This window comes from Dermacentor andersoni, chromosome 10 (assembly GCF_023375885.2).
Source record: "Dermacentor andersoni chromosome 10, qqDerAnde1_hic_scaffold, whole genome shotgun sequence".
NCBI lineage: Eukaryota > Metazoa > Arthropoda > Arachnida > Ixodida > Ixodidae > Dermacentor > Dermacentor andersoni.
The window spans coordinates 97352242-97378815 of NC_092823.1; the positions used below are offsets into that span (position 1 = coordinate 97352242).

Consider the following 26574-nt stretch of genomic DNA (forward strand, 5'->3'; position numbering starts at 1 on the left):
ACACATATCCAATAGGAATATATAGGCGTAACTCGTTGAGGCAGTGTGTGCAGAACATCTGAACTCTGGAGTACAGCGCAGCCCAACGCCAAAGTGCTCGTGTCATCTAACAAGATCCGGCGGCTTGTTCGAGAGAAAAAAGGGCTGGCCGATTATGCCCTATACAAACCTGTCCTTGACGCTCCTTCCTCAGTGTCGCCCGATCAGCTGCAGACAGTGGAGTTGGCATCGCGGTCGGCTGACACGACAGTCTGCACAACATGGAGCTAGTGAAATGGTGAACAGGAATACGATGTTTATTTTGACGGAAGGTATGCAAGGTGCAGTTTGATGCAATTCATTCAGTGCAATGAGTGCGAAAAAGCACTGCGAAATGAACGAGACTGAAAGCGACTCAATGGCGCGAGCATGGACTTCACGTCCCGTGCTGCTGACAGCAGCATACAGTGTATTTAATCACATACATAGAATGAGCATACACGCTTATGCATTTGTATACGAATACATACTAAATACATAGCGGATTTAAATAGCACACAGAATTTCTCAGCTTCAAGATACACTGACGTCAAAAATGCGCGAAAACTTGTGCTTTGCAACACAACAAATAGAAGCGAAAATAACAGCATGACCTAAGGCACAAGGAATGGACCTCTTACCACTTTATTTCCATGAATGAAAGGTTTCCCAGTTTGAAACTATTAGAACTACCTGAAATCGGCGCTTTACAGCACCTTCGCAAGGAGATGGAAACATTCCGATTTTTGTTTACAGGAAACGAGAAAGGATATCCCCGTTGGGTGCGTAACGCACAGCAGGGACAAAAGCGCCCATCTCTACACAACGATCATATACAACACGTCCTATCCTACAATATCCCAGGTAGCTCAGTGCAAGTGGGAGGCGACGCCAAGAGGAAGTCGCCGTGGCCACTGTATTTAGGCCCGCCACCTATGGTGCCGCAGGATCACGGGAGCGGCAGCTACCGCGGCCGCTGAAGCCCAGCGCCTAGCGTGTTGTATTTTCACGCTGCATGCACCTGAGCCCGTCTTCTTCACCGGCTTTGGAGACGATAGTCGCGCCGCTACAGAGCTTCCCTCCTATAGTGCGAAGCGCGATTGAAATATGTGCAAAAGGCGCGGTTATAGAAAGAAGAGACTAATCCTACAGATATGAGTGGTAATTCGCAGCGTCCGTTAAGAAGTCCCGGGTTGCGGCGAAGGGCCCAAATAGCTATGTGGTGGTCGAGGCTGATAGTGTCTGGGCACAGGGTGCATTGCCTTGTACGTTGAGGACGTAGTCTTGCGTTGTCGACGTCTGCGCGTACAGTGTGGTGCAAACCGGCAAGCAGAGTTGAGGCATATTCGCCGGTGGTTCGCACGTGCTGAGAGTTCAGGCCGTTGAGGGGAACAACTCTGAAAACGGCGTCGTCGAACGGCGTGCAATGGTGGCAGTGGTGGAGAACAGCGAGTGGCGCTGTGCGTTGTTGCCTTTGCCGATTCATGCTGCGTCCTCGTTTCAGGTGCAGGTACGGTTGCGCAGGGCGGCGTATTTTAACGACCAGCAAGACCTTGGCCTCGAGATGACGTGGTCAGTCAGGCCGCTGCTCGTTGGGCCCGTAATTTGCCAGGGATTTCGTCCAGAGGGGCACTGAGAGCAGATGCTGCCCCCGTTGGTTTGTCGGGTTCGCGCAATCCGAGAGAGATGTACCAGGCAGCACCGGCAGCGTAGGTTGTGAGCGAGGCGCAGTCAGTGATGCCGTAGTGGGAAATCGCGACCTTCGGCAGGTTCTCCGAGATGCTTGGGCATGGTAGTCGGAGCTCCGAAAAGAGACCGCCTGGCAGCTCGCGAATTGCGTGGAGATGGCGCGAGTGTTGGTCACTCATGTTGGTGACGTAGAAGTTATTGTCGAGCTGAAGAAGGCAGATGGCGGGGCCGCTCCTGCGAAACTTTGGTAGGCCCTTCATCCGCGGAAGGTGCGAGCACAGAACGGAAGGCTCGCCCACCACTGTTGCCTGCGGCGAAATCTCGAATAGCGACAGCGTCAGGGTTGCGTTGGCCACTGAAGGCATCGCCAAGATTGTGCTTGTGGCGTCGCCGTGCCTGCGTGAGTGAAATTTACGCCTAGTGGAGCCGGTGGAAGAGCCTCTGCTTGGGGGATGAGTGAGGTGCCCCCGAACGGAAAGCGGACAGCCTGCGGGAGCGTCCAACGAAGGAGAGCGGCGGGCCGTCGGGCAGCCGAAAGCGCTTACGTGTGGCCCAGCGAATTCCCTGGAAAGAGTTGCGCAGCTGCCTTTGAAATGGGAAGCTCGCGCACCTAGTAGAGGTTTGATGCTGAGGCCAGCGCGCCCTGATCGGCACGGGTAGACGCAGGCGATGTGGGACAAGATGCGGAATGAGACGATGGTTCAAAAGGGGAGAGCTATTGTGACTAGCGCTCGAGGAGGCGTAGTGAGCAAGGACGGCTGCGCCCAAGTCCTCGTAGAAATCGAAGTCGGAGGGGAGAAAGGGCGACAGCCGGAGCCTGGAACCTTGTCGAGAAGGAAGTGGCTGTCCAGCTGGACGAACCAGATGTCCGGCATATCGATGTAGATTTCCCGGACACCCTACAACCGTTGGAGGTCTGCCGGATCGCGAGGCCACGTCACTCTCGCCTTGGTAGAGTCCGTGCACTGACGTTTGCATGGCTGGGCTCAGTCGTCCAGGTCGCCAATTCGTTGGAGGCGGCGCGAAGAGGTAGCCGCCGTAGCCACGGCTTTTTTAGGCCGGCCAGCCAAGGTGCCGTGGGACCTCGGTAGCGGCTGCTACCACGGCCGCTCAGGTCGAGCATCTAGCGTGTTCAATTCTCATGCTGCATACACGTGAGCAGTCTTCACCGGCTCTGGAGGCGATAGTAGCGCCGCTACAGGCAGCGATTTCGTGCATTGCTGTCGTATTGTGAACTATTTACTGCTGCAGTGTGGGTGTCTTGTTCTTGCTCTGCGTCTATGTACCGGTAGCGTCACACAGAAAAAGCTTTCAAAGTGAGACACGGCAACCAGGCCAAATTTCCACGCTGCTCGTAATGTAAACTGCTTGCGAGTATTCTGTGGAGTAATTGCAGGACTGACGTCGTAAATTAAGATTAAGACGTTTCCTTTAGAAAGGCTCCATACTGCCGTGTCCATGTTGGCGCTCAAGAAAAATTCGTCAGACTTCTTGAGCAGTATCGCGCATGCGTAGCTGCGTCAAGGATTCACTGGGCTGATCACTGTTCCTGACGACCTTGCACAGAACGTGATAATTACGCACCCATATCCCAAGCAAACCATGGTGCCAATGCGGGACAGTATACGCGGTGAACAAGCGGCGACACTTGGCAGCACTGTCCGATGTGCAAACGACGGGCAATACAAAAGTTAGACCACTCAGAGATACATGCTGCTTTGCCTCGTCGAACACTGCTCTGAGGCCTGCGTCTACGAAGACAACCAATTTCTGCGAGCTTGCACGGCCCACAGATCCTACGAACCGCAGTTTTACGGGGCATTAAGTAACGCAGACGACGTACTGCCTCAGAACCAGACTACTCCAAAGAGAACGCTCATATACATACAATCACACAACCATAGAAGCATCCCATGATTCAGGCACATGAAAGAACTAGAAACAGTGAGCATGGTAACATTGAACACCAGCCAGTTTCAGAATGGACGTCATTGTCATCATGAGCCGATCAGGCAATTGTTGGCGAGAGTAGCTACCCTCCCCTTTCCCATTCATTGACATTGTGTGCTTTTGTAGCGGCATGTTCATCTTAAAAGTAGGTGATGAGCGACGTGGAGGAACCGACAATGTATATGAAGCCCTCGTTCCCGATACGAGAAAGATGCGTCAACAATTACGATGAAAGCCGAACCGAGCAAAGAGATCAATACAAAGACCAATTCAAGAAAACGAGAGGTTCTACCAATCCAAAAGCGGATGTCTATTCACAATAGTGAACCCCCAAACCAGGCACCTTTCAATCGGTATAAACTGGCCAAAATGATCCATCAACGGGTTTTGCGGACACAAAATTGACACGTACGGCAAGTGATATCGATATATAATGGAATTCGAAGTGCGCCGAATACCCATGAAGCGTTCTTATACTCTCGTAACAGGCGGCAAGACTACCTGGAACGAGAAGGGCTGTACCCGGCCACATTGATCGGCTTCAGACAGCACCTCAGCACGCAGGACGCGATGTTGCAGCTCAAATACCAAATCATCGAGGATTGCGGCAGCGCCCGCGACAACAAAGCAATCCTAGGGCTCGACGTGCAGAGCGCCTTCGATAAGGTGAAACACGGCGATTCTGTCCCAAGTCTCCAAGCTTAACATGGGCGAAAGATCCTACAACTACATCAAGGACTTCCTCACGGACAGGACCGTCGAGCTACGAGCAGGAGACCTACAGACGCAAGAGAGGAAGCTCGGGAGCACCGGCACACCGCAGGGATCGGTCATTTCACCAATGCTGTTCAACCTGGTAATGATCGGAGTGGCCGAGAAGCTCGGGCGCATCGAAGACGTCAGGCACACCATCTACGCAGACTATATCACGCTCTGGGTGACCGGTGGCAGCGACGCCCACATCGAGGGCGCGCTGCAAGCCGCCGTCGACGCAATAGAAGACCAGCTGGAAGGCACCGGACTGAGATGTTCGCCGAGCAAATTGGAGCTTCTCATACTCTCACCGACCGAAAACAGCAGAGGCAAGACCAGACAATGCGAAAACGAAAAAATCAGAATCGTCACCAAATCCGGCAACGTGATCCCCGAGGTCGGCAAAATTAGGATCCTAGGCATGGTCATCGAAAAGCACGGAAGAAACGGCGAAACCATCACCCGTCTCAAGGCAAAAGTAGCCAACGCGATTCGACTCTTCAAACGAGTCACTTCCCGAAAGGCCGGCTTGAGAGAGGAGAGGCTAATTAGGCTCGTCCAATCCTTCGTCATCAGCCACGTCGCGTACGTTGCAACCTACCACAGATGGCTGCAACACGAACGAAACAAAATCAACGTGCTCATCACAAGAGCGTACAAGATGGCGCTGGGCCTGTTCGAGTCCACGAGCACGACCCGCTTGTTACAACTCGGGATACACAATACGCTCGAAGAAATAGCCGAAGCGCAACGGACCGCTCAACTGGAGCGGTTGACCATGACTAAAGCCGGGAGGAATATACTGGACGATCTGGGAATTAGACGCTCGAACGAGGTGGAGATGAAGCTCCCGTCCCCGAAGAGATCCGACGCCAGACCAGAATCGACCCCATACCGAAGAACATGAATCCCGAGTTCAACAAGGGAAGAGCGGCGAGGGCCAAGGCTCTCATCAACCAGCATGCCGACGACGAACACGCGCGGTACGTGGACGAGGCCGAATACCAACGGAACGCCTTCGCAGCGGTCGTCATAGAGGCGTCAACCGGCGCCACGAGGACGGCAGCGAGCGTGAGAAGCGCCGGAGCGGAACAAGCGGAGGAGGTAGCCATCGCCCTGGCCATCGCCGACGCAGACTGCCACACGGTGCTGAGTGACTCAAGACAGGCGGTGCGAAACTTCGCCAAAGGCCAAATCTGCAGGGAGGCTGAGCGCGTACTGCGAGCGGTCAATCTAAATGAACGAAAAGTACGACTCAAGTGGTTTCCGGCGCACGCGGGCGACGCGTCGGAACGCAATGAGAACCATAATGAGACTGCACACGCAGCGGCGCGAGCGCTAACCAACCGCGCCCCGGCAACAGTCCGTCCGACGTGGTTCGGAACCAAGGACCGCATGACGGATTACAATGAAATCACGAAAGCCTACCGCCTGGCTCGCAGGACTCTCCCACCCCCGCACCCGAGACTGAGTCGAGCGGAGGCGGTAGTACTGAGACAGCTCCAGACCGGATCGCTACCGAGCCCGAGACTGAATCGCATGTACCCCGAGACATATCCGACAGATATGTGCAGAGTCTGCCGGAGGGAGACCGCAGACTACACGCACATCTTGTGGGACTGCGTTAAATACACAGAAGGAGCAAAATCAAGAACGCTCCCACCGCGGCTCGAGGCAGCCGCAAAGAGCTACGACCGAGACGATGCGCTCTGGTTCGTCCAGCAGGTCCTCGAGGCGCTCGAAAGGCACGGACCCAGAGAGCCGGCAACGACGAGCGGAGACCCGCGCCGAGTAACGGCGACTTCGAGGATGACGTAGGCCCTCGTCGGGGTGCGCGAGCGCCCAACTGCAGGCATAAATAAAGTTGGCTCCAATCCAAGCCAATCCGCGGAGCAAAAGGTGCACAAGATAGGTGTGCACGTATGGAATGAATCAAAGTGCGCAAACAGGTAACACCACACACACAACACACACACACCAATATCAACGTACTACTACAAAGGTGCACAATGCGAATGAATGCCCGTTACTCTCGCCAAGAACTTATAGATCAGCTCATGAAGACATCAACAATCCTTGTGAAAACTGGGTGGTGTCCATGTAACCACAGATTTTTACTGTTCTGCTTCGTATTAACCCGAGTGCCAGAAACGCCATTCATTCGCTAAGCGACGCGCCACTTTGAAACAGAAAAGCTTGATATTCTCATAAATTTGCCTCCGTGAAGAAGCAACAGTGAAAAGTAGTAGGTTCACATCCGATGGAGGGTTGCGGGATGGCGATGACAGGCAGTCCTTCAGAACACTCACACGCCGTCAACACAGTGCAGGATACCACAAGGACGGAAACGTACGACGCTATTCACAGATAGAAGAAGCGGGCTGTAATAGTCTGTGGCAGGACGATCGGGCTGAAGAAATTCAATCTTGAAGCAAGGTCCGGACTGTTCTTGTAAATTGCGGTAACATTTATCTTGCGCCACGAGCGATACACACTAGAAACCTGAGGCGACACAAGGCCTGTTTGTTGGTCATTGAAAAACTCAGTCGCAGTGCAGTCGCGTGTGGGCGATATTTACCATAATTAAGTGCAAGGGCGCCAGGCTAAGTCAAATATGCCAGCAGGAAGCCATCGGTGAGAGAATGCAGAAATAAAATGGTCGGTCACAAGACGAGTGGTGCGCGTCGAAATAATCTCCTCTGGAGGATAGGCTGGAGAGCCAGTATGTAGGAGCGGTCTGGTATCCTTGTGGGCCGCAATCGGAAACAGTTCAGAACCTGTAACGACACAGTACATATTTGTTAACCAATGGAGGACACATGAGTAATACGAGTCGTCTGTACACGACATTTACCAATACTAGTGCAGGGCGACGAGGAAAGTCCAGTCTGCCAGCGGGACGTCATCAGGGAGAGGATGTAGAAGTGATGGCACAGTCGCACATGGAACGGGTGGTGCTCGCGCTCGAAGTAATCTCCTCTGGAGCGTAGATCAGGGAGGCAATGTGAAGGAGGAGGCTGGGTATCCTTGTGGACCGCGCGCGGAAACAGGAGTTCAGAAGCTGGAACGACACAGCGCTTATTTGTTAGCCATTGGAGGAGACAGGCGTAATACGAGTCGCCTTTACACGACACTTACCAGTACTAGTGCAGGGTGACGAGGACAATCTAGTCTGCCAGCGGGACGTCATCAGGGAGAGGACGTAGAAGTGATGGCACAGTCGCACATGGAACGGGTGGTGCTCGCGCTCGAAGTAATCTCCTCTGGAGCGTAGATCAGGGAGGCAATGTGAAGGAGGAGGCTGGGTATCCTTGTGGGCCGCAATCGGAAACAGGAGTACAGAACCTGGAACGACACAGCGCTTATTTGTTAGCCACTGGAGGAGACAGGCGTAATACTACTCATCTGTACACGACACTTACCAGTACTAGTGCAGGGTGACGAGGACAATCTAGTCTGCCAGCGGGACGTCATCAGGGAGAGGACGTAGAAGTGATGGCACAGTCGCACATGGAACGGGTGGTGCTCGCGCTCGAAGTAATCTCCTCTGGAGCGTAGATCAGGGAGGCAATGTGAAGGAGGAGGCTGGGTATCCTTGTGGGCCGCAATCGGAAACAGGAGTACAGAACCTGGAACGACACAGCGCTTATTTGTTAGCCACTGGAGGAGACAGGCGTAATACTACTCATCTGTACACGACACTTACCAGTACTAGTGCAGGGTGACGAGGACAATCTAGTCTGCCAGCGGGACGTCACCAGGGAGAGGATGTAGAAATGATGGCACAGTCGCACATGGAACGGGTGGTGCTCACGCTCGAAGTAATCTCCTCTGGAGCGTAGATGAGGGAGGCAATGTGAAGGAGGAGGCTGGGTATCCTTGTGGGCCGCAATCGGAAACAGGAGTTCAGAATCTGGAACGACACAGCGCTTATTTGTTAACCACTGGAGGAGACAGCCGTAATACTAGTCATCTGTACACGACACTTACCAGTACTAGTGCAGGGTGACGAGGAAAGTCCAGTTTGCCAGCAGGACCACCGCGGCGAGAAAAATGACTATGTAACCCCACAGGCCAGAGGAATAGCCGTATATAGCGTAGGCAGACTGCCATAGCTGTATCCATGTTCCGAGTTTCAGAAAAAACGTTCTTATTGATTACGGCTCTTCAGTTGCTTCGATCACAACATGGTGCCGTGACTACGATCGACGCTCGCCACTAAGAGAGAAAACAGTGAATAAAAAATGAGGCAGTTGATGTGCGATTGGCCATTCGGAACAGACGCCGTGTAGCCGACAGCAACCACATAACAGAATTTCAGCCGTCACTACTGCGTGGAAGTAAGCCTGCATGTTGAACATGAACCGAAACGTTTCGCGGTAAAGGAATACTTTGAAGAAGCAGATAAAGATCCTCATGAGAGGCGGAAAGAAAAATGGGTGACGGAGAAAACCTATATTCTGCAACCACGAGCCTTAGTGAAGTCAAGGGCAGAACCGTTTACGAGCCTCTAATGCACAGATGGAGCTGTTTGTCACCTAGGAAACAGCGACCGACGAATTTGGAAAAGTATTAGAATATGACGAAGGTTACTTCAAGAACATAAAAAATTATGCAGTATCAATAAAGTGACTAACAACGCATGATCGAGATAATGCAGGAATATAAAGTGGACAGTCAACGTAAGTTAACTAGTCTGCAGATCATGACAGCTTCGTAAAGCGGCCGAATCTAGAAGTGTTTATGTTTGACGGCAGCAAGCTGACGTGGCAAAGACTTCGGAGACAGTTTTAAAGCGCCATGCATCTTCGACAGAATTTACTAGAAGTACCACTACTTTGTCTGGTGGGAAGGCCGGTGCACTGATTGAAGCGCTATACTCTGATAAGGGTTACTAGACAGCTGTGTAGCCTCTGAAGGAAGAAATCTGATGAATAACATGAATGGAAGGTCAGATGAATGCGTTGAACAAGTCAAAATCAGCAAAGAAAACCGAAAGACCTTGAAGGTTTGCGAGAAATCTGCCAGACGGTACGAGTTCACATGAACGTTCGGAGTAAATATATCGTAAGCTCTGATGCTGATGCCAATTTTGAAGCGTAGGACGCCACAGGAACTGTTCATTAACTACCAGTTTTACAGAAGTAATGCAAACAGAACTGAACACTGTGCAAGAAAAGAAGAAAAAAAAAGAAAAAAATGTTCAGTACAGAGTTACTGAACACATCGATTTGACTTTTGCAAGAAGGCATGTGCAGCGAGTCTGCATTATTTCGAAGACAGCGAAGACTTCAAAGAAAATGGGTTGATGGATCGAACTTCGCGAGCAAGATTTTCGGGAAAACTACGCCACAAGATGAAGTTGATACAAGAAACAACTTCACTCTAGACTGCTGCCGATCAATAACGTATGAAGGCAAGCAGAAACTTCGAGACGATAACGAATGCTTCCGGGACGTGAGACCGAAACCTAATGTGGAATTTATGCGCGTTATGTTAGCGAAATGAAATGTGCGGGTCGAAAATCAGATGTCAAATCAAACGGCGCAAAAGAAGGAAAAGATATGTCCGATGGGAAATAATATACTTGCTAGGATCTTATCTACAAGACCGTGAAATTCTACTACACACAGCCATAGCATGAACAACATGTTGAATTAAAGGAGAGGATGCAAGAATTACGTGGAAGCTAACAATATGCATACATGTGCCTGTTTGGCATGAAGATTGGCATGAAGACCGCACAGAGGCTCACGCTGGGCGCATTCAGAAGGAGAGAATGCCAGACGAATGTAGAACCTTCAGCAAAAGAAAATCCAGATGGTGAATTAGTAATCGAGTCTATTGAAGCAGACTTAATATCAAGAGCACGACTTCCTCAACCAAATGCAAAGTAGCATATACAAAGAGGATGAGAACAAAAAATGCCGATGACAATGGTGAAAAACAACCCAACAGACATTTCGATACAATGTTTACTAGGAACCGATAGCAAAACGGATGAATAGACTAAACGAACATGCATTGGTAAGCATTGTAGACTGTACTGGCTACGCCTAATGTGGTGCAGAATTAGAAGCACAAAACGTGAAACCTGTCGTTCTTCACACCGCCGAAAGAACTGCCAAAATTTACGCGATCAGAAAGTTGTAGAGTATAAAATACTGGCACAACTCAAACAAAAACAATGCATGAATTGAGCCACTTAGTTACATCCTTCACAAGGGCAGTTCAAAAGGATGGAATGGTAAGAATTCCACGAAAAAAGTAAGTTACCGTGGAAAACGAAATAGCATTCGGAAGCCGAAAAGGAACTCTAGACAAATGCTGTTCTGAGAAAAGGAACAACTTTGCAATGCAAGATATTTCATGCCTAGAATGGCAGAACAAACATTGTCGGAGCAATGGAAGTGTTTGCTATATGCCGCATCAAGCAATTCGAGAGGACAAACTAGCAACAAGCATATTTGGCGGCTCGTAGTCGATATGAGCAATGTTCTGAATGAAAACCTTCAAGCTGGAGAAAATTTGAATCCAGATGTACAAACAATGAATTTTCGAAACCATTCCGTCAATTGCAGGCGTGGAAAAATAATCAAACATTCAGGCAGGATGAAATTTGAATAAACGTGTATTAACACTAATAATATGGTAACGAGATAATGAATTTTCGAAACTACTAGGTTACAATGGCCCCAAACAGTTCGATTAGGGTTGACAACGTTTTGCTCGGAACAAAAACAAACCAGGCAACAGGCGTCATACAGAACAGAAGCAAAAATAATTTTTGCCGAGCTGCAATGAATCCTAGGAAATGGAGATCAGTGTATTAAGAAATTAATACACATCGATGTACCTCTCGTGCCTAATCGGGCGAGACCTGTACTCTAAGAATGAAATGGGACTGCAGAATATTGTCGGCCGTGTTCTATCAAATAATATAGACGAGTGAAATGCTGACGAAACGCACAGTGCATCAAGCCTGGGCAAAAATATTTGGTCCGCTGGAATTTGTAACGCCCTTCACCATAACTGATATCAGTATTCAATGAGTGGGAAAAAACCGGAATATCTTGGGAAAACCCTCTTCAAGACGAAAATAAATTATCTATGGAGGAATGCATCGGGTAAGTTAAACAAATTCGGACTAAATACCTATACAGTACATCGTCAAGAAGAAACAGAACATAAGCACTGGAACTTATTTTCTCGGATGCAAGCCCTGCAGTGCAAGTGCAGTGGGCATCGAAATCTTATATCGGAGACAATGCTGATGCTGGCAAAGAATAGTGTAGCTCTAATGAAGACGGTGTGGTGTGGATTTGCACCAAGAACCTAAAAGGAGAAATTGACCAATCTGGACCACTGCTAAGATTGAGCTGCATTTGATAAAAAAAGAAAATGCGTGAAGCTTCCAATGAACAGATTTCAAAAAATAGGGATAGTTCAATGGAAAAACAATGGGTACACGTCAGCGGCAATAAAAATCAAGCAGTTTTAACCAGCAGCGTCACTGCAGAACCGATGTCGGTCTCAAAAATTTTGTGGAAGGAATCCGAGTTGCTACAGACTAAAGCAGAGCCGTGCTACAAAAATCCGGATAATAACGAAAGGACAGAAGGAGATTAATCACGTGTTTCATATACGTCGCAAACGATTGCAAAACGAGGTATTGAAGGCGACAGACTTCGCAGTTACTTGAATATTTGGAAAGCAGCTGCGTGAATGTTTCCTCCCGTGAATAATGTAACACAAGGTCAACGGTCCACTAAAGTAGAAAATACCACTGAAACCCGTCTCATTTGGATAGAACAAAATGCGTGTAGCAAAAAAGAATTGAAGTAATTCAACAAGCAAGCGAATGTGAACACAAAACGCGAATGCCAAATGTTTTAACACAAACAAGGCCTATCGAAATTTAACGGGCGCTTTCGGTAGGTTCCACATAACAAGATGAGCAGCAGGAGATCTCATTACACGATGTAAATCTCGTGGCACTTCGTTCGAAACGTATGTAGATAAACTTCACGGTGGAGTGTGACACGCTGAGTAATATGAGAACTGGATTTTGGACAATCGGAGCACGAAAATAAGTGCAAGTAGTAATACAATACAACAGTGCGCTGTTTGGAGACAGATCGTTGTAACAGGAAGTACATATCCCTGCCGATAGAGTGACGCAGACCATTTGAAATATCCGGCGTACATTTCACCAGTGCTCTGGGAGCAACTACAAATAAAGGAGACATTGTCAAACTACGTAGCAATTTATATAGCAGCCGAAGTTTTCTACAGGCTTTCCAGAGCTTCCCAGCTCGAAAAGAAAGACCTTCAGGAAAATAAGATTTAATGTGGTCAAGACCACATTACCTCGCAAGACAACTCCAGATTTCATCACCAATATAACCCAGTGGAAATTCCTTTCGGAAAAACGCACCACGGTGGTGTAGTTTCTATGAAAGGTTCATCCGTAGTTTCCACTGCGAAAAGCCATCAGCCGATGTGTATGAAGTTTTGGAAAACAATACCTAAATAGACGAAGTAGATGACACCATGAACAATCAGTTGTTAACATAGGCTTGCGATGAATCTGGTGAACCTACTTTAACTCCTGTGGATCCGACTGGTGGAAACAAAACTAGGAGGAGTGAAGAATACGACGGCAACCTTAAACAAAAATGTCTACGTTAAGTTGCGAAAGCATGGCGATGTAATATGGCGCTCCGAACAGACGAAAGAATTTAGGAGCGTGAAAACGAAAGTAGCTAAGAAATATCACCGGAGACTGAAGATGATGTCTGCTTACTTGGAGAAAGACATTTAAGAACCTCTTGGAAAAATCTACGCGGCGAAGGGAGTTTTCCCAAGCATAAACCAAACCTAGAGGGTCTGCATATTAAGACAACCGAAAGCAAATTTCTTCGAAAGCCCACAAAGTTGGTTTATTTGCGACACCGGGAAGCCGTAGCAACAGGATTAACGAAAAGAGCACAGAGAGAATACGAACAGCTGTCATTGGAAAAGTTCCATCCTCTGCCAACGCTTTCAAAAGCAGGCTTTCGGATCCTGAAATGCCATAGGGCGTATAAACCGCACAAGAGCACATCCGTAGTACGATTGGCGCATACATGGTACTTGCATGAACTAGTGCTGGGAGTCGAACGACACCCCGTCTCCCAGCAGGAAACCACCGGCGAGAAAATGCAAATGCAACACGGCCGGCTGTAGGGCGAGCAGAGCCCATCTGTAGCGCAGGCCGGAGACTAGATGGGCAGAAGTGCACGCTGGATACCCTTGCAAATAGGCGCAATCGAAAGCAGACGATCAGAACCCGAAATCACGCAGGACTTGAACACTCGAGAAGACAGCCCCAGTACGATTCGTTTGGACATGGCACTTGCAAGTAGTAATGCCGGGCGAGGAACAAAGTCCAGTCCACCAGCAAGACTTCACGGGCGAGGGAATGCGAAGGAGTTGACAGTCGGTGACGGCACCAGTGGTGCTCAAGGGCATCCTCTGTAACGCAAGGAGGAGAGTAAACACCAAAAAACAAACAGCTGTAACCGCAAAGAAATGGACTACTTACTATAGCTGCTGCACGGCCGGGCTCCGCTCCAGGCCGAAGGCGACTTAAGGTCGCCGCAATAGCTAAAAGCTGGCGAGGCAGTTTCCAAATGTCGTTTGCTCCCGAGATTCCACATTTCGCTCGATAGCACTGACGCGCCCGGGCTACCTTGTCACGAAATGGTGGGGTCGGGGTGGCAAGGACATTTGGAACGAGTTAATGTCCCTGGCGCAATCGAAAGAGGACGGCTGCCAGCTACAGCCTGCGCAGAGCGAGCTAAACCTTGGATCAGCTAAACCTGAAGCTATACACACGCCGCCACAGCGCGTGTTGTCCGTCCTCTTCGATTTCGTCACGGAGGTGACCCGATGTGGTCGCAGCTATGCCCACAAACTTCGGGCTTACAATTATTCACCTGAGCTGCAGCTTGCGTATTTTCGAACGCAGCTACACTTAACTGACAGCTATAACTTATGGAAAGCGTGCGCCACCCTCGCCAACTTGGAGACCATCTAGCATCTCACTTGATGAGCATTTAAGCTCGCTGCGAAGAAGGGTCGTTGCGCAGATCAGCGGTGAGTAGCCACGCTCCGACTTGGACGTCCACAGTTAACGGCCGAAGTGGTCACATGGAAGGCCAGGGGACGAATGCTGGTCAGTACGATTTCATCTGGAACGTAGGCAAGAAAATACGTGTTGAGGTTTAGGCAGGAACCAGTGCAGCAAAATTTTCGCCAATATCTTGGCCGCATTTCTGGCCGAAGTTTCCCATTCCTGCACCACATGAACACATTCACACAAGATAAATACGCAGTGTAAAAGTCAATTCCAGAGCATAAGAAGCACGACTGAGGCCCACATATATGCGTCTGTGTGACCGGCAGTTTAAAAAGTTTCAGAACCAGGCACAGTGATTTGATAAAGTATCTTTCAAACTTCGAATATCAAGCGGTATTGTCAGCCGTTCACGTTTTCAAACATATTGATCAAGCAATGAATCCGTGAATTAACAGTTGTGCTTTCCGCTCCTTATAAGCACGTTTCAATCATCATACTTATCTATAAAATGAAAAATATATCACTGAATAATCGGTTTGATACATGGGTAGGTTTCTGCCGAACACACGATGATGGCACAAAACGTGTGTAGCTAGAAGTCACCACCCTTAAGTGAAGCAACTCCGCCCTTCAACGAAGGATCCTCCAACCGGCGTTGCTGAAACTTCCAACATTTAGTCTTACCTTCGCAGCAATCACCGCAAATCTCACTAAGGTCGCTTACGTGAGCCTTATGTAATGTCCCTCTTTGCAACTTCTAGTCAGCTGTAGAAAGCGTAACCAGAGCTGACCACACGCAGATGATCACGTTCAGAAACCAAGCAATAGGGGTATGCTATAGTATACCGTCCACCTTCGTCGTCACCAAGCTTTAGTAACGAACTTTATGACGCTATTAACACCGTTGCAACACGCTTTCCTTCATCACCGCTGTTCCTACTTGGCGATTTTAATTTACCAAACATCACATAGAATACCGACCCCCCTTTAATATCCCCACTCACCTCAAGCTCGTGACTTTAGATGTGTCTTCAGTATTCTCACTCGTGCAGATCTGCGTTCAGGCAACTAGCATAACAGCTACCACGGCGAATACACTAGATTTAGTCTTCACTAATCAACCCGATATAGTATCGCCTGTAACGTACCTGCCAGGAATTAGCGACCACTTCTACAGTTCGATACTAAACTAGACCTGTCCGAAAACTAAAAAGAAGAAAAAAATAATACGAGACTACTACAGAGCAAATTATCAGGCCATAAATAATGCACTATCTTCGTTTATTGACGTTTTCCTTAATGGCTTTGAACACCGTAGTGTACAAACTAATTGGAACATGTTCACAGCTATAGTCAACCATCTAACTGAACAGTACATTCCTCAACGCACCATTACAACTCACACAAACTCTCCCTGGTACAATAATTACATTAAGCGTTTATCAAATAAAAAGAAGCGTCTTTACTGCATTGCAAAGCTTTCACCCACAATTGAACGCTGGGCATCGTATACTGCGGCGTCAAACACATGTGCAAGCGCTCAAAGACGCCAAAAAGCACTTCGAATCACAGGTTTTCCCTTCAATGCTTACCACTAATGTTAAAGAATTTTGGCGTGCAATTATTCCTTCGACTGACAACAGCCTTGCCTTAACAGACTCTTCCGGTGTTCCAATTCCTTCTGACCTTTCTGCCACCATACATTTGCAGAAAATTTCAGACACATCCAGCACACATATGCCAAGTACACAGCACCGTAATTATGTTACCATGCCCTCCATAATTGTTGCTACATCCGGTGTCAAGCTTATTGATGGACTAAGCATTCATTCTGCTCCCGGATACGACTGTACTAACTCAAAATTCTTAAAAAACGCTTCATATTACTCTTCCATTATACTATCCAAACTTTTCCAGCAATCCCTTGACCACTGTACGCTACCAAATGAGTGGGAAATAGGCAAAGTGATTCCAGTGTATAAATCTGGCAGCAAAGCATCCTCTAACAATTACCGTCCCATCTCTCACCAGTACATGCTGTAAAATGCTCGAACATATTTTTACTAACCTGGTTAATTTCCTTGAATTGAACTCATTTACGTCAGCACAGCACGGTTTTCGGAAATCTTACTCCTGTGAAACCCAATTAATATCATTTACACATGCACTACACCATATTCTTGACAAATAATCACTAGCTGATCGTATATTAGGTTTTTCAAAAGCATTCGACAAGGTGTGTCACAAACTATTACTTCATAAACTAAAACAACTTAACATAGACGGTAACCTTTTGAAATGGATTGAATGTTTTCTTCTCAACCGCTCGCAATTTGTGCTAACGGCATTAACTCCGGTTTTACAGAAGTCCGTGCAGGTGTTCCACAGGGTTCCGTCCTTGGACCCCTACTGTTCCTAATTTACATTATTGATCTTCCCTCGCTTATCAACTCCCATATCCATCTATTCGCTGATGATTGCGTCATCTTCAGAGAAGTTACCAATGCTAACGATATTGAATTACTTCAGTCAGACCTTACCACGATAGGGAACTGGTGCAATGAATGGTTAATGGAGCTCAATATTAACAAATGCAAAGTCATGCGTGTTTCTAGGAAAACATATATAATACCGCCGTACTACATTAACAACACGTCGTTGGAATCAGTTTCTTCATATAAATATCTTTGTGTTTACATGACTTCTAACCTAAACTGGTCTCTTCATACTGAAAACAATCAAACACGCTAATCGCATGCTTGGATACCTACGTCGCAACTTTTTCAACGTACCCACTAATTTGAAACTTGTATAAAACATTAATACGACCCAAACACGAATACGCGACTCCGGTATGGGACCCTGCTCATGAAAACCTAATCACTGACCTCGAGATGGTTCAAAATAACTGTACGTTTTATTCTTGCTAACTACAACCGCACAGCGAGTATAACTAACATGAAATCTAATCTTTGTCTCTCATCGCTGGCATCTCGCAGAAAAGTGTCTCGTATTGCCCTCTTCCACAAGTTGTACCATCACCATACTCTAATAGATGACCTCATCCCGCATCCAATTTATCTATCCCGTCGCATTGATCATCAGTACAAAGTCGGCATTTTGTCATGCAACACTAAAAGTTTCTCACAATCATTCCTGCCGCGAACCTCGCGTGACTGGAACCATCTTCCCGCCGAAGTTGTAGGCCTTATTATGAACAGTTCCGTGAAGCCTTAGCTAATATTGTATGTACATGTGCCATTTAAACACTCATGTAACCAACTGTCTTTGTCTTTTTGTATTTACCACTCCCCCTCTGTAATGCCCTTGGCCCTGAGGGGTATAATAAATGAAAAATGAAATGGAAAAACCACGCATGTGTAATGGTTAAGGCAAGTCGCAGCAACTTGAATTCAATTGGCTACGAAATAGTGCAAATAATATTACCCTCTTAGAACGCTGGAGCTTAATAATGCGACGAAAATATTTCTGAGGTCAAGAATAACTTTACCACGTTTTTCATTACCACAAAAACTCAGGTTTATTTCCTGAGAATTCCGACTTTCACAATATGGGAAATTGCCCACCTTTTGGCAACGCTGCCTGGGATGTCCTCGTGCACCGCCATCGAAAACGGACACCTGGAAACCCGAAACGACCGAGGCCTTGTTAATTACTCCAGGACACAGCCGAAGTAAGTCGTCTGTAAGCGATATACTCACCAGGACCGAGTCCGGACCCGCCTGCCAGGAGGACGCCATCGGTGAGGGAATTCAAAACAACAAACACAGTAGGCCACGGTACGAGCGGTGCTCAAGACCATCTCCTGGGTTGACGTCGGGAGGATGGCAAACGTGGAGCAGCACGCTTGATTTTTTACTCGTGGGCCGCCATCAAAAGCAAATGTAGGGATCCTGGAACAACAATATTCCCACTCAGCATTTACACTAAAATACTTGAGCACGTAGTTCACAAGAGATTACCCGAGGTTTATGAAAAGGCATGAATTTCGCTATCTCAGATTGGTTATCCACAGGATAAATTAACTCAGCCAGCCTTACTGCAAACAAACTTGCAAATATCGACCAAAGGTTACATACAGAGGGATTGTGTCTGGTCCCAAGGAAGGCTTTCAATTCAGTCATACCAAATACTTTTCAGTAAGCTGTCTTCTTACGGAATTAGAGGGACGAAACCTAATTAGAAACCACCTCAAAAATCTCAGTGCCCTTCCACTCTGAAGGATGATCAGTGAAGCTGTGTATGCGTGCCCCGTAATGGCGAACTGCACCTCAACCGCGGGTCGGCCTGGCATTCCACTATCTTCGGGATCGGCTCACGTATGGGGAGTGCTTAACGCCTGCGTCACCTACGCCGTGGGTCGGCCCGGCATTGCACAAGCTTCGGGATCGGCCCATGTATGGGAGGAAGCCAAGTGCATTCTACCTCACTGCTGGTGTAAACTTTCGGTACTGGCGCAATCCTGTTGGTGCGAAAATTTACACCCGGAACAAAAGAAAATACACTTGGTTACTGCAATATTAGCCATTTGTCTGAGCTCTGCGCCACCTGGTGAGTGCACCATGCAGGCCGCTCCCATCTACACCGCCGCCACGACGCCCCATCCGTCTGTGTTTACCCGAATGCAAGCTAAACCTCTAATATCTTCGGGGTCGGCTGACGTAATGACGTTTTATTCTAGTAGGGTTGCGTCAATCACGGCGCGTACTCGACGACACGAACGCAGGTGGTGTCTGAAGCGCACGCCGGAGGAGAAGGGTAGAGTTTTGTGACGACACGCTGACGATCATAGGCGAACTAGCCTTTGACAGCTTCGCTGTAAAAATTGTAAGCAGTATGTTTCACTGGGTTTATCATCGTCCAAGCTAATCTCAGCCATTACAGGTGTACCAAAAGGTTCATTACCCCATCAACCACGGACATTGCCTAGAGGTACATTAGATGTATCAGTTGGAGATTCGAGACCTTCAATAGAGGCTGATGTTTGTTCTAGTTTACCGGAAAATAACGTTGATGGTACTGTCAAAAGTCTTTAAGTTTAAAGATGTTATATAAATGTCTCTGCTAGATATTCGCTACATTTTCGGGATATTAGTGTAATGTTGAAATGCGCTATAACCGCGTTACGCAGATTACATTGTGTACATTCACATTATTGTGTGGGAGCAGCTTAGCATGTTTTTATTGACGGACCGCAAAAAATTTTAATTCCTTTATCGAGAAATAAAAACTCGCGAGACTGCCTGGCGTATCACGGCTTTTCCATATTGCTTCCTATGTTGAATGTTAAGTCCTCAGAAGGCGCTATGTGACAGGTGCAAGGGGGGAATGCCACACAACAAAGTTAGTTACTTCGCGTGAACGCACAAGTGCTCGAGGGCGTGCAGAGTGCATTCATTAGTGCAGAGTGCTCGCAGCGTGCATTCATTAGGACCTCACACCTGGCACAAGTACATTGAATTACATCACATTTTAAGAGTAAACTGAATGCGAAAATAGAGTTGAGACAAACATTTGAAAAGCAAACATGATAGTCACGAGCTATAATTTGAGCAAGTCAGAAAACATGTTTGTCATAGGGAAACTAAAAAAAGAAAACGCCTCTGGAAGGACAACTAGTCATGTGTGGTCAAAAAGTTGTCAGGTCCTTATAAAATACATTGGATGCCACGTGATATGCATATTATATATGTACGAACTTTAGGTGATACTGTTCAAACGGTGTGCACCAATAAAATATAGCTACGAATTGGTGCTTGAATGACATCCTATGTACATCCAATATACGTTATCTGGTAGCCTAGCAATCGTGTAGATAGTACGTCTATAAACAGCCACGCTTTTTCTTAGAATACGGCACGTACGCGGGACGTAACAGGTACGTGACTAATACGTTGAAGTTAGATCAATTACAGACGTTGAAGAGACGTTCGTGGTTCACAGGGTACGCTTTTGGTTTTCCTTTATAGCTATGATCACTCGCATCCCACTAATGGAAGAAGTGCTATTGTACGCGGATGACGTGAATTTTTTTTTTCTTTTTGCTGCTGAATTAACGGATAAAAACAAATAGGTGGTTAGGAGAGGTGGCAAAGATGCAAAACGTAAACGAGCTGCAATTGAACCTCAATAAAACAGACCTAAAACATGAGTACTTTAAGCAAGGGAGCGAGTAATGTTTTTAGTCTTTATATGCGTATTGATAATACAGAGCGCACAAAGCATATTTTGAATTTTCTTTTTCGTGAATTTGTCGTGGATTGAGCATGTTAACTATTTAAACCTGAACCTGCCACGCATAACAGACTGTTTATGAAGGATGAGACACCAAATACCAGCTAGGTTCAGGTCAAGTCTTTCTCTGATACAGTTACATGCTGTATTGTATTCTCATATGGGGCTCAACTACTCAACATTAAATTGCTAGCCATGTTGCAAAAAAAGTAGCCGTGCGCTTGCAATTTTGGTTAACAGACCGTACGACGGATTTTCGTGACCATTACGAATTGCTATGCGCGAGCAGACTACACACGCGCGTACTCGAGACACGAATTTACAACGAGATTAGGAGATAAAATTGAAAGGAAACTTGATAAAAATTTTCAGCTCGGAAATGCGTGAACGATTGTCAAAAGCAAGGAAAAATTCTGGTAGACAGCATTGGCTTCTAGACCACTGCATTCGAGAATATAGCAATTTTGAAATTCACATTCAACGAGCGAAGTCTCCGAGACATTTCGCAAAATCACTTTAGAGAGAACTGTTAAGGGCGCAATCTTGGTAATTTTTACCCCAGGGCTTAGGTAGTACAAAACCAGACACTTTGTTGTTGTCAGTCTATTTTTGCTCTGTATTTAAACTTCCGCAACAAATGGTTAGTCTGTTTTCTTTACCCGATTGGTTACAGAATATTAAGTTGATTAATTTTGCGATATCTTGAGCTCTGTTTGCCTTCGATGAATGCATTTTCTGTTCACACATTTCTTGTCCAGACATTGATGTTGATATTGCTATAGTGCATCAAGATTTATACTCAATCGATTTATTTTTGTGGAACGATGGCATTATGCTACCGCTGTCGCTCGAGTAAAAAATATTGCAGACATGGGCCCACTCTGGTGTAGACAATCATGTTTAGTCGCCGTTTTTCCTTTGATGCTTTGTGCTTTGTCGTACGTTTGTTTTCGAAATGAGTATAAAACATTTCTAACTAGAAGTGAAGATCAAACAAATAAACGAACTGAAACAGCAAGGTTTATTTTTAACCACTCGAGGGCAGCCGTAGTACAAGACGTTTGTACGTGGTACTTACCCGTGGTACAGTGCAAGGCAACGAGCAATCTGGTCTGCCAGCAAGACCAAACCGGCAAGGGTCGGTCACTGTACGGGTGGTGCTCAGGGGCCATCTCCTCTGGGACGTGGGAGGATGGCAAACGTGGAGCAGCGCACTGGATATCATCCTACACGTGGGCGGCAATCATAAGCAGAGGTCAAGATCCTGAAACAACAAGGCATGGGCATGGCAGTGTTATTAACACTCGGATGGCAATTAAACCGTTCACCGATATTCAGCAACCAATGTTCGTGTCTGTTCTCCCGGCGCGCGCGGGACAAGTGGTGTCCAATGCGACTTGGGCCGTGCAACATCATAACCCCACCAAGCTGCTTCCTGCCACAACTTTTCCCTTGATTATCTGGTGCAACTCCGAACAGCTACACGTGTGCAACGCTCTGCACGTTCCGACCCAGTGCAACGACAGCTCTTAACTGTAAAAAGCCGCACCAGCAACGCCGCGGTCACTGGGCACAGCAGCGGTGCCAGCATGCAAGTTGCAATTAACCCCCTCGTCTGCATACGTACGCGAGGAAACGTGCTTCAGGAAACGCGTATACGCGTACGTGAGGAACACGTACGAACACATACGCGTACGTGAGGAAACGTACGAACACATACGCGTACGTGAGGAAACGTACGAACACATACGCGTACGTGAGGAAACTTACATACACACGAGTACTTCGTTTTTTTGTTTGTTTTTTTTTTGTCAATTCTGGCAGGGCCACGGACATATATTGCGATCGACACGGTTGTGTATATAAGAAACCTACTCCTGCTTGGAGGGGCCATTGAAACCAACAGAGGACCAGATCTTACGCAGATTACTAGGGAACTTCAGCGGACTCTTGCGGTATCAAGGACATTAAGCAAAAAGCGACCGGTTGATATAGAAACCAAGTGAAAATCGTCAAGGATTGTGGTAAGAAAGATTGCATGATGCTTGCGAAATCCAGGTTATAGTATGAATGTCACATCTGGCAAACACTAGGAAAAAGAATCGATCACTTGCAGAAATCGCATTAGCAGGCCAAATTTGATTGCATATGGCATTCCCGAGGTGGAAGGGGAAACGAGTAAGCTACTAGAAAATTAGCTTGCTATGGCGTTTGTTGACAGCGGCAAGCCCAGTCACGTCGGGTCCCACCCAGAGTCACCGAGCCGCTCCAGCCTAGCGCGAGTTGCAACGCCAAAGCTTCAGTCTTCTCAGCAGCCAAGTGGCAAGAGCAACGCACCAACTCTCTTCGACATTGAACAGTTGACGAAAACTCGATCAAGACGTGCTCGTGCAGGAATCGGTAAGTATTGGAACGCATCCAGAATTTATGCAAGCCAAGAAATGAGGCAAGGATGCACTATACTTATGCGCCTAAATTCGCAAAAAAAAAGGTATTCAAATGATCAAATTTAATACCGACTAGTTGTCCGAGTAATACCTCGCACGAAAGGTCAGAAAAGTTTGGAATGACAATAAAAAAACTTAGGACGTGAGCGTCCGTCGCGTTCGACAAACTATACATACGCAATCGGCCGTACCTCTGGTGCGACCAAAACGATAAACTGCCATCGCAAACGAATTATGCAGATCCAATAAGCATGTTTGAATCTGTGTGAAGCAAAGCTTTCTTGAAACGATTCATTAATCCGGTGTATTTGGCGCGATACAACAAGCGCGCACACGTGTTCTCTCGCGTAAACATGCTACACAATGCGACGAATGATATGTAGTTGGAGTTCATTTCTTCATGTTAATTATACCAGCCACTTCACCAGCTCCAGATGCAGGCATGCGCCGTAGCATGGAAATGAACACGAAGCAGGCATTGCAAAGAGCTTGAACTGGCGTTAGCACGACACCCACACCCGGCGACAAAAAGTTACGAACCATATTCAAATCCTGGGCAGCCTGTAGCAGTAGCCTAAAAATGTATACGACAACGTGGTTAGCATATTCCAGTCGAGGCCTGAAGTGCAAATTCCAAACTCCGTTGCGAGGTTGAGGAGATAGATATTCAACTTTTTCTCAGATTTCATGGTCCGTAACATTTTATCGCGGGTGCACCTCCCGCTTCTTGGGCAATCGCCGTTCTGGACAAGCGCCAATGTACCAACCACTAAAAGCGCTCCTGCACTTAAGTTTAGGTGCACGTTAAAGAATCTCAAATGCTCAAAAGTAATCCGGAGACCCTGTTACCGCGTGCCTCAATGAAATGCACGACACTCGTCAAGAGGCGATGCGTCGCGTGAGGCAGCGACATGCCGACCATCACGCCGGCTGTACGTAATGGAGCACAACAACGCCAAAGCAAGCGCCTCGCTGTGTGTCATCTGCACTACGCGTTCAAACGCTGGCACACGTGGTCTACACAAGGTAGCGTTTAACAAACTCGCGAATAGAGTATTCAACTGAACGCTAAATCGCGAATTAACGCAAACAGCAGACAAAGCTTCGCTTACATATTACATATATTCTCCCAGTGCGTGGGATTCACTTTTTTTTTCATTATAATTTCGATGTACTATCACGGTCAACATGAGATACAGCATGAAAGTGCAAAGCAGTCGCGCGTTGTAGCTCATACTGAGCGTAATTGTGCATGCGCAGTGCCCACTAACTACGCTCTCCATCGAGATAGGTAGCGTTATAAATAGACAATTATCGCACGAATTGGGCATGTGTGATATTTACCTGTAGTAGCAGGGCTCCTAGCGAAGTCTGCGAGTAGGACGTCGTGGGTGTGCAACTGCAATGGAGCCAACGCGGTCATCCACGGTATACGAGCCGTGCTCAAGGCCGTCTCCTGGGGTGACGTTGGGAGGACGGCAAACGTGGAGCAGCACGCTGGATATCCTTCCATACTCGTGGTCCGCAATCTCGAAAGCGGACGTCGGGATCCTGAAACGACAACAAGGTTTATTGTTTTCACCACTCCGAGACATTCGAGTAGTACGAACGGTCAGTACATGGTACTTACCCGTAGTAGTGCAAAGCGACAGCCATGGTCTCGCCGGCAAGGAACACGCCCACCGGCGAGGGAACACGGTAGACCACGTAGCGAGTGGTGCTCTGGAATATAGCAAGGACAGTAAGTCAACACACAAAAAGAAACGAAAAAGCAACAAAGACAACGAAACGGGCCGCGTACTGTAGCTGCTGCCCGGGCCGAGCTCCGATGAACACGGCAGGCGACGACGTCCGGCGTCGAGTGCTGCAGTAACAGTATTAGTAGCAGCTAAAAAGCTGGCGAGGCAATTTCCGAATGCCGTTTGCTTCCCGAGATTCCACGTTTCGCTCGATAGCACTGACGCGCCCGGGCTACCTTGTCCCGAAACAGTGGGGTCGGGTCGCAACGCAAATCGGATGGGTCCGTGTCCCTGACGAAGCCGAAAGAGGACGGCTATCAGCTAGCCTGCCTAGTGTGAGCTAAGCCTTGTGTCAGCTACACCTGAAGCTATACGCGCCGCCACCCCGCACACACGTGGCCCGTCCTCCTCGATTCCGGCACGGAGAAGACCCGTGTGGCCGCAAGCCATGCCCACGAAACCTCGGGCTTACAGCTGAGCAACAAAAGTAACTACGCAATTTTCAAATGCAAGGAACAATGTAGCGAGCGCTAATTAGTCTAACTGAACAAACAGTTAACTACTCTAAGGCGTGCGCCACCCTCGCCAGCTTGGGCACCACCTGTGGCACCTACTTGGTGAGCGTTTAAGACGCTCGACGCGTGGAAGTCTCGCAGAGACGACGCTCGCTGTGACGAGGGGTTGCTGCGCAGGTCCTCGGTTAGTGGCCACGGTCCGCGTTCCAGATCCACAGTTCATAGTCCAGTAGTCGCCGAAGAGTGGACAAGCGCACAAAGAAAAGCGAGTCCTCGACTGCAGGCACGAAGAACTGTCCGCAGTCACCGCTCTTTCACGGGTCGAGCAACGAGCAGTCTCTGGCAGCAGCCGGTAGTCGACGTCGGCTGCTGCGGTGTCGGCAGGCGGGCCGGGCACCAAGTCTCTCGAAGCGTGGCTCACATTTTTGCAGGCTCGGGGGAACGAAGCCAGTTCTTCCAGAGTCGGCCCGAGGCGGGTACACGCGCAGCGTGCAACGTCGTCAAGCGCTGCCGGTGTTGGCGAGTAATTACGAGCAGCGGGACCGCGGGTTACGGTACGACGCAAGAGAGCAGACGACAGGAGACACAGCGAAGCAGGCGGGAAAATGAAAAATGGCGGCCCAAGGCACGGGATGCTCGCTTTTCCACCACGACGACTACGACGCTAAGCTCTTTGGCGCATGCGTTGATACGCCCGAGCATCGTTTTTTCTTTGCGCGTTGGTGTTTTCTCGAACTACGTCACTGGCCCGCCAGCCGCCGCGCCACCGTTATCACCGCGATCGGAGCGAGTGGCGATGTTAAAGTAACCACAGGAACAAAACATTAAGACAAAAAAAAGTAGCAGCCTGCATGCATGTACCCGCACTCGGAATGTTCTAGAAGCTTCCAGATGCTTCCACTGTGATCTCGGACAGCAATGGCGTCAGCGCTGTCGCCGTCGTGTTATCGATGTTACAGCCCGCTGACGGAACCTTCGCGGTTCCCGTGGCCGCGCTCCGCGTTGGGCTCCGGCGGCTAGCATGACTTGCAACTAAACGAGAGCGCTTGTCGCGCGACGTGTTTCCAGCAGTTCTTTGTGCGACG

General features: G+C 48.0%; 1 protein-coding gene and 2 long non-coding RNA genes across 3 annotated transcripts; all 3 read right to left on the minus strand.

The window, feature by feature from the left end:
• Positions 1 to 420: 420 nt before the first annotated feature.
• Positions 421 to 8317, minus strand: LOC140213707 (uncharacterized). Its single transcript, XM_072284958.1, has 5 exons — positions 8117 to 8317; positions 7833 to 8039; positions 7549 to 7755; positions 7265 to 7471; positions 421 to 7187 (listed from the first exon to the last, which is right to left on the minus strand). The coding sequence occupies exons 2-5, from the start codon at positions 7882 to 7884 to the stop codon at positions 6994 to 6996; spliced, it is 660 nt and encodes a 219-aa protein (XP_072141059.1). The 5' UTR covers positions 7885 to 8039; positions 8117 to 8317; the 3' UTR covers positions 421 to 6993.
• Positions 8318 to 14557: 6240 nt separating this feature from the next.
• LOC129380280 (uncharacterized) lies at positions 14558 to 23095 on the minus strand. Its single transcript, XR_008608293.2, has 4 exons — positions 21867 to 23095; positions 18256 to 18447; positions 18121 to 18174; positions 14558 to 14645 (listed from the first exon to the last, which is right to left on the minus strand). It is a non-coding gene; the product is annotated as an uncharacterized lncRNA (long non-coding RNA).
• A 1090-nt stretch (positions 23096 to 24185) lies between these two features.
• On the minus strand, positions 24186 to 26126 carry LOC126544430 (uncharacterized). The gene is made up of 3 exons (XR_007602146.2): positions 25037 to 26126; positions 24866 to 24957; positions 24186 to 24786 (listed from the first exon to the last, which is right to left on the minus strand). It is a non-coding gene; the product is annotated as an uncharacterized lncRNA (long non-coding RNA).
• Between the last annotated feature and the right edge of the window lie 448 nt (positions 26127 to 26574).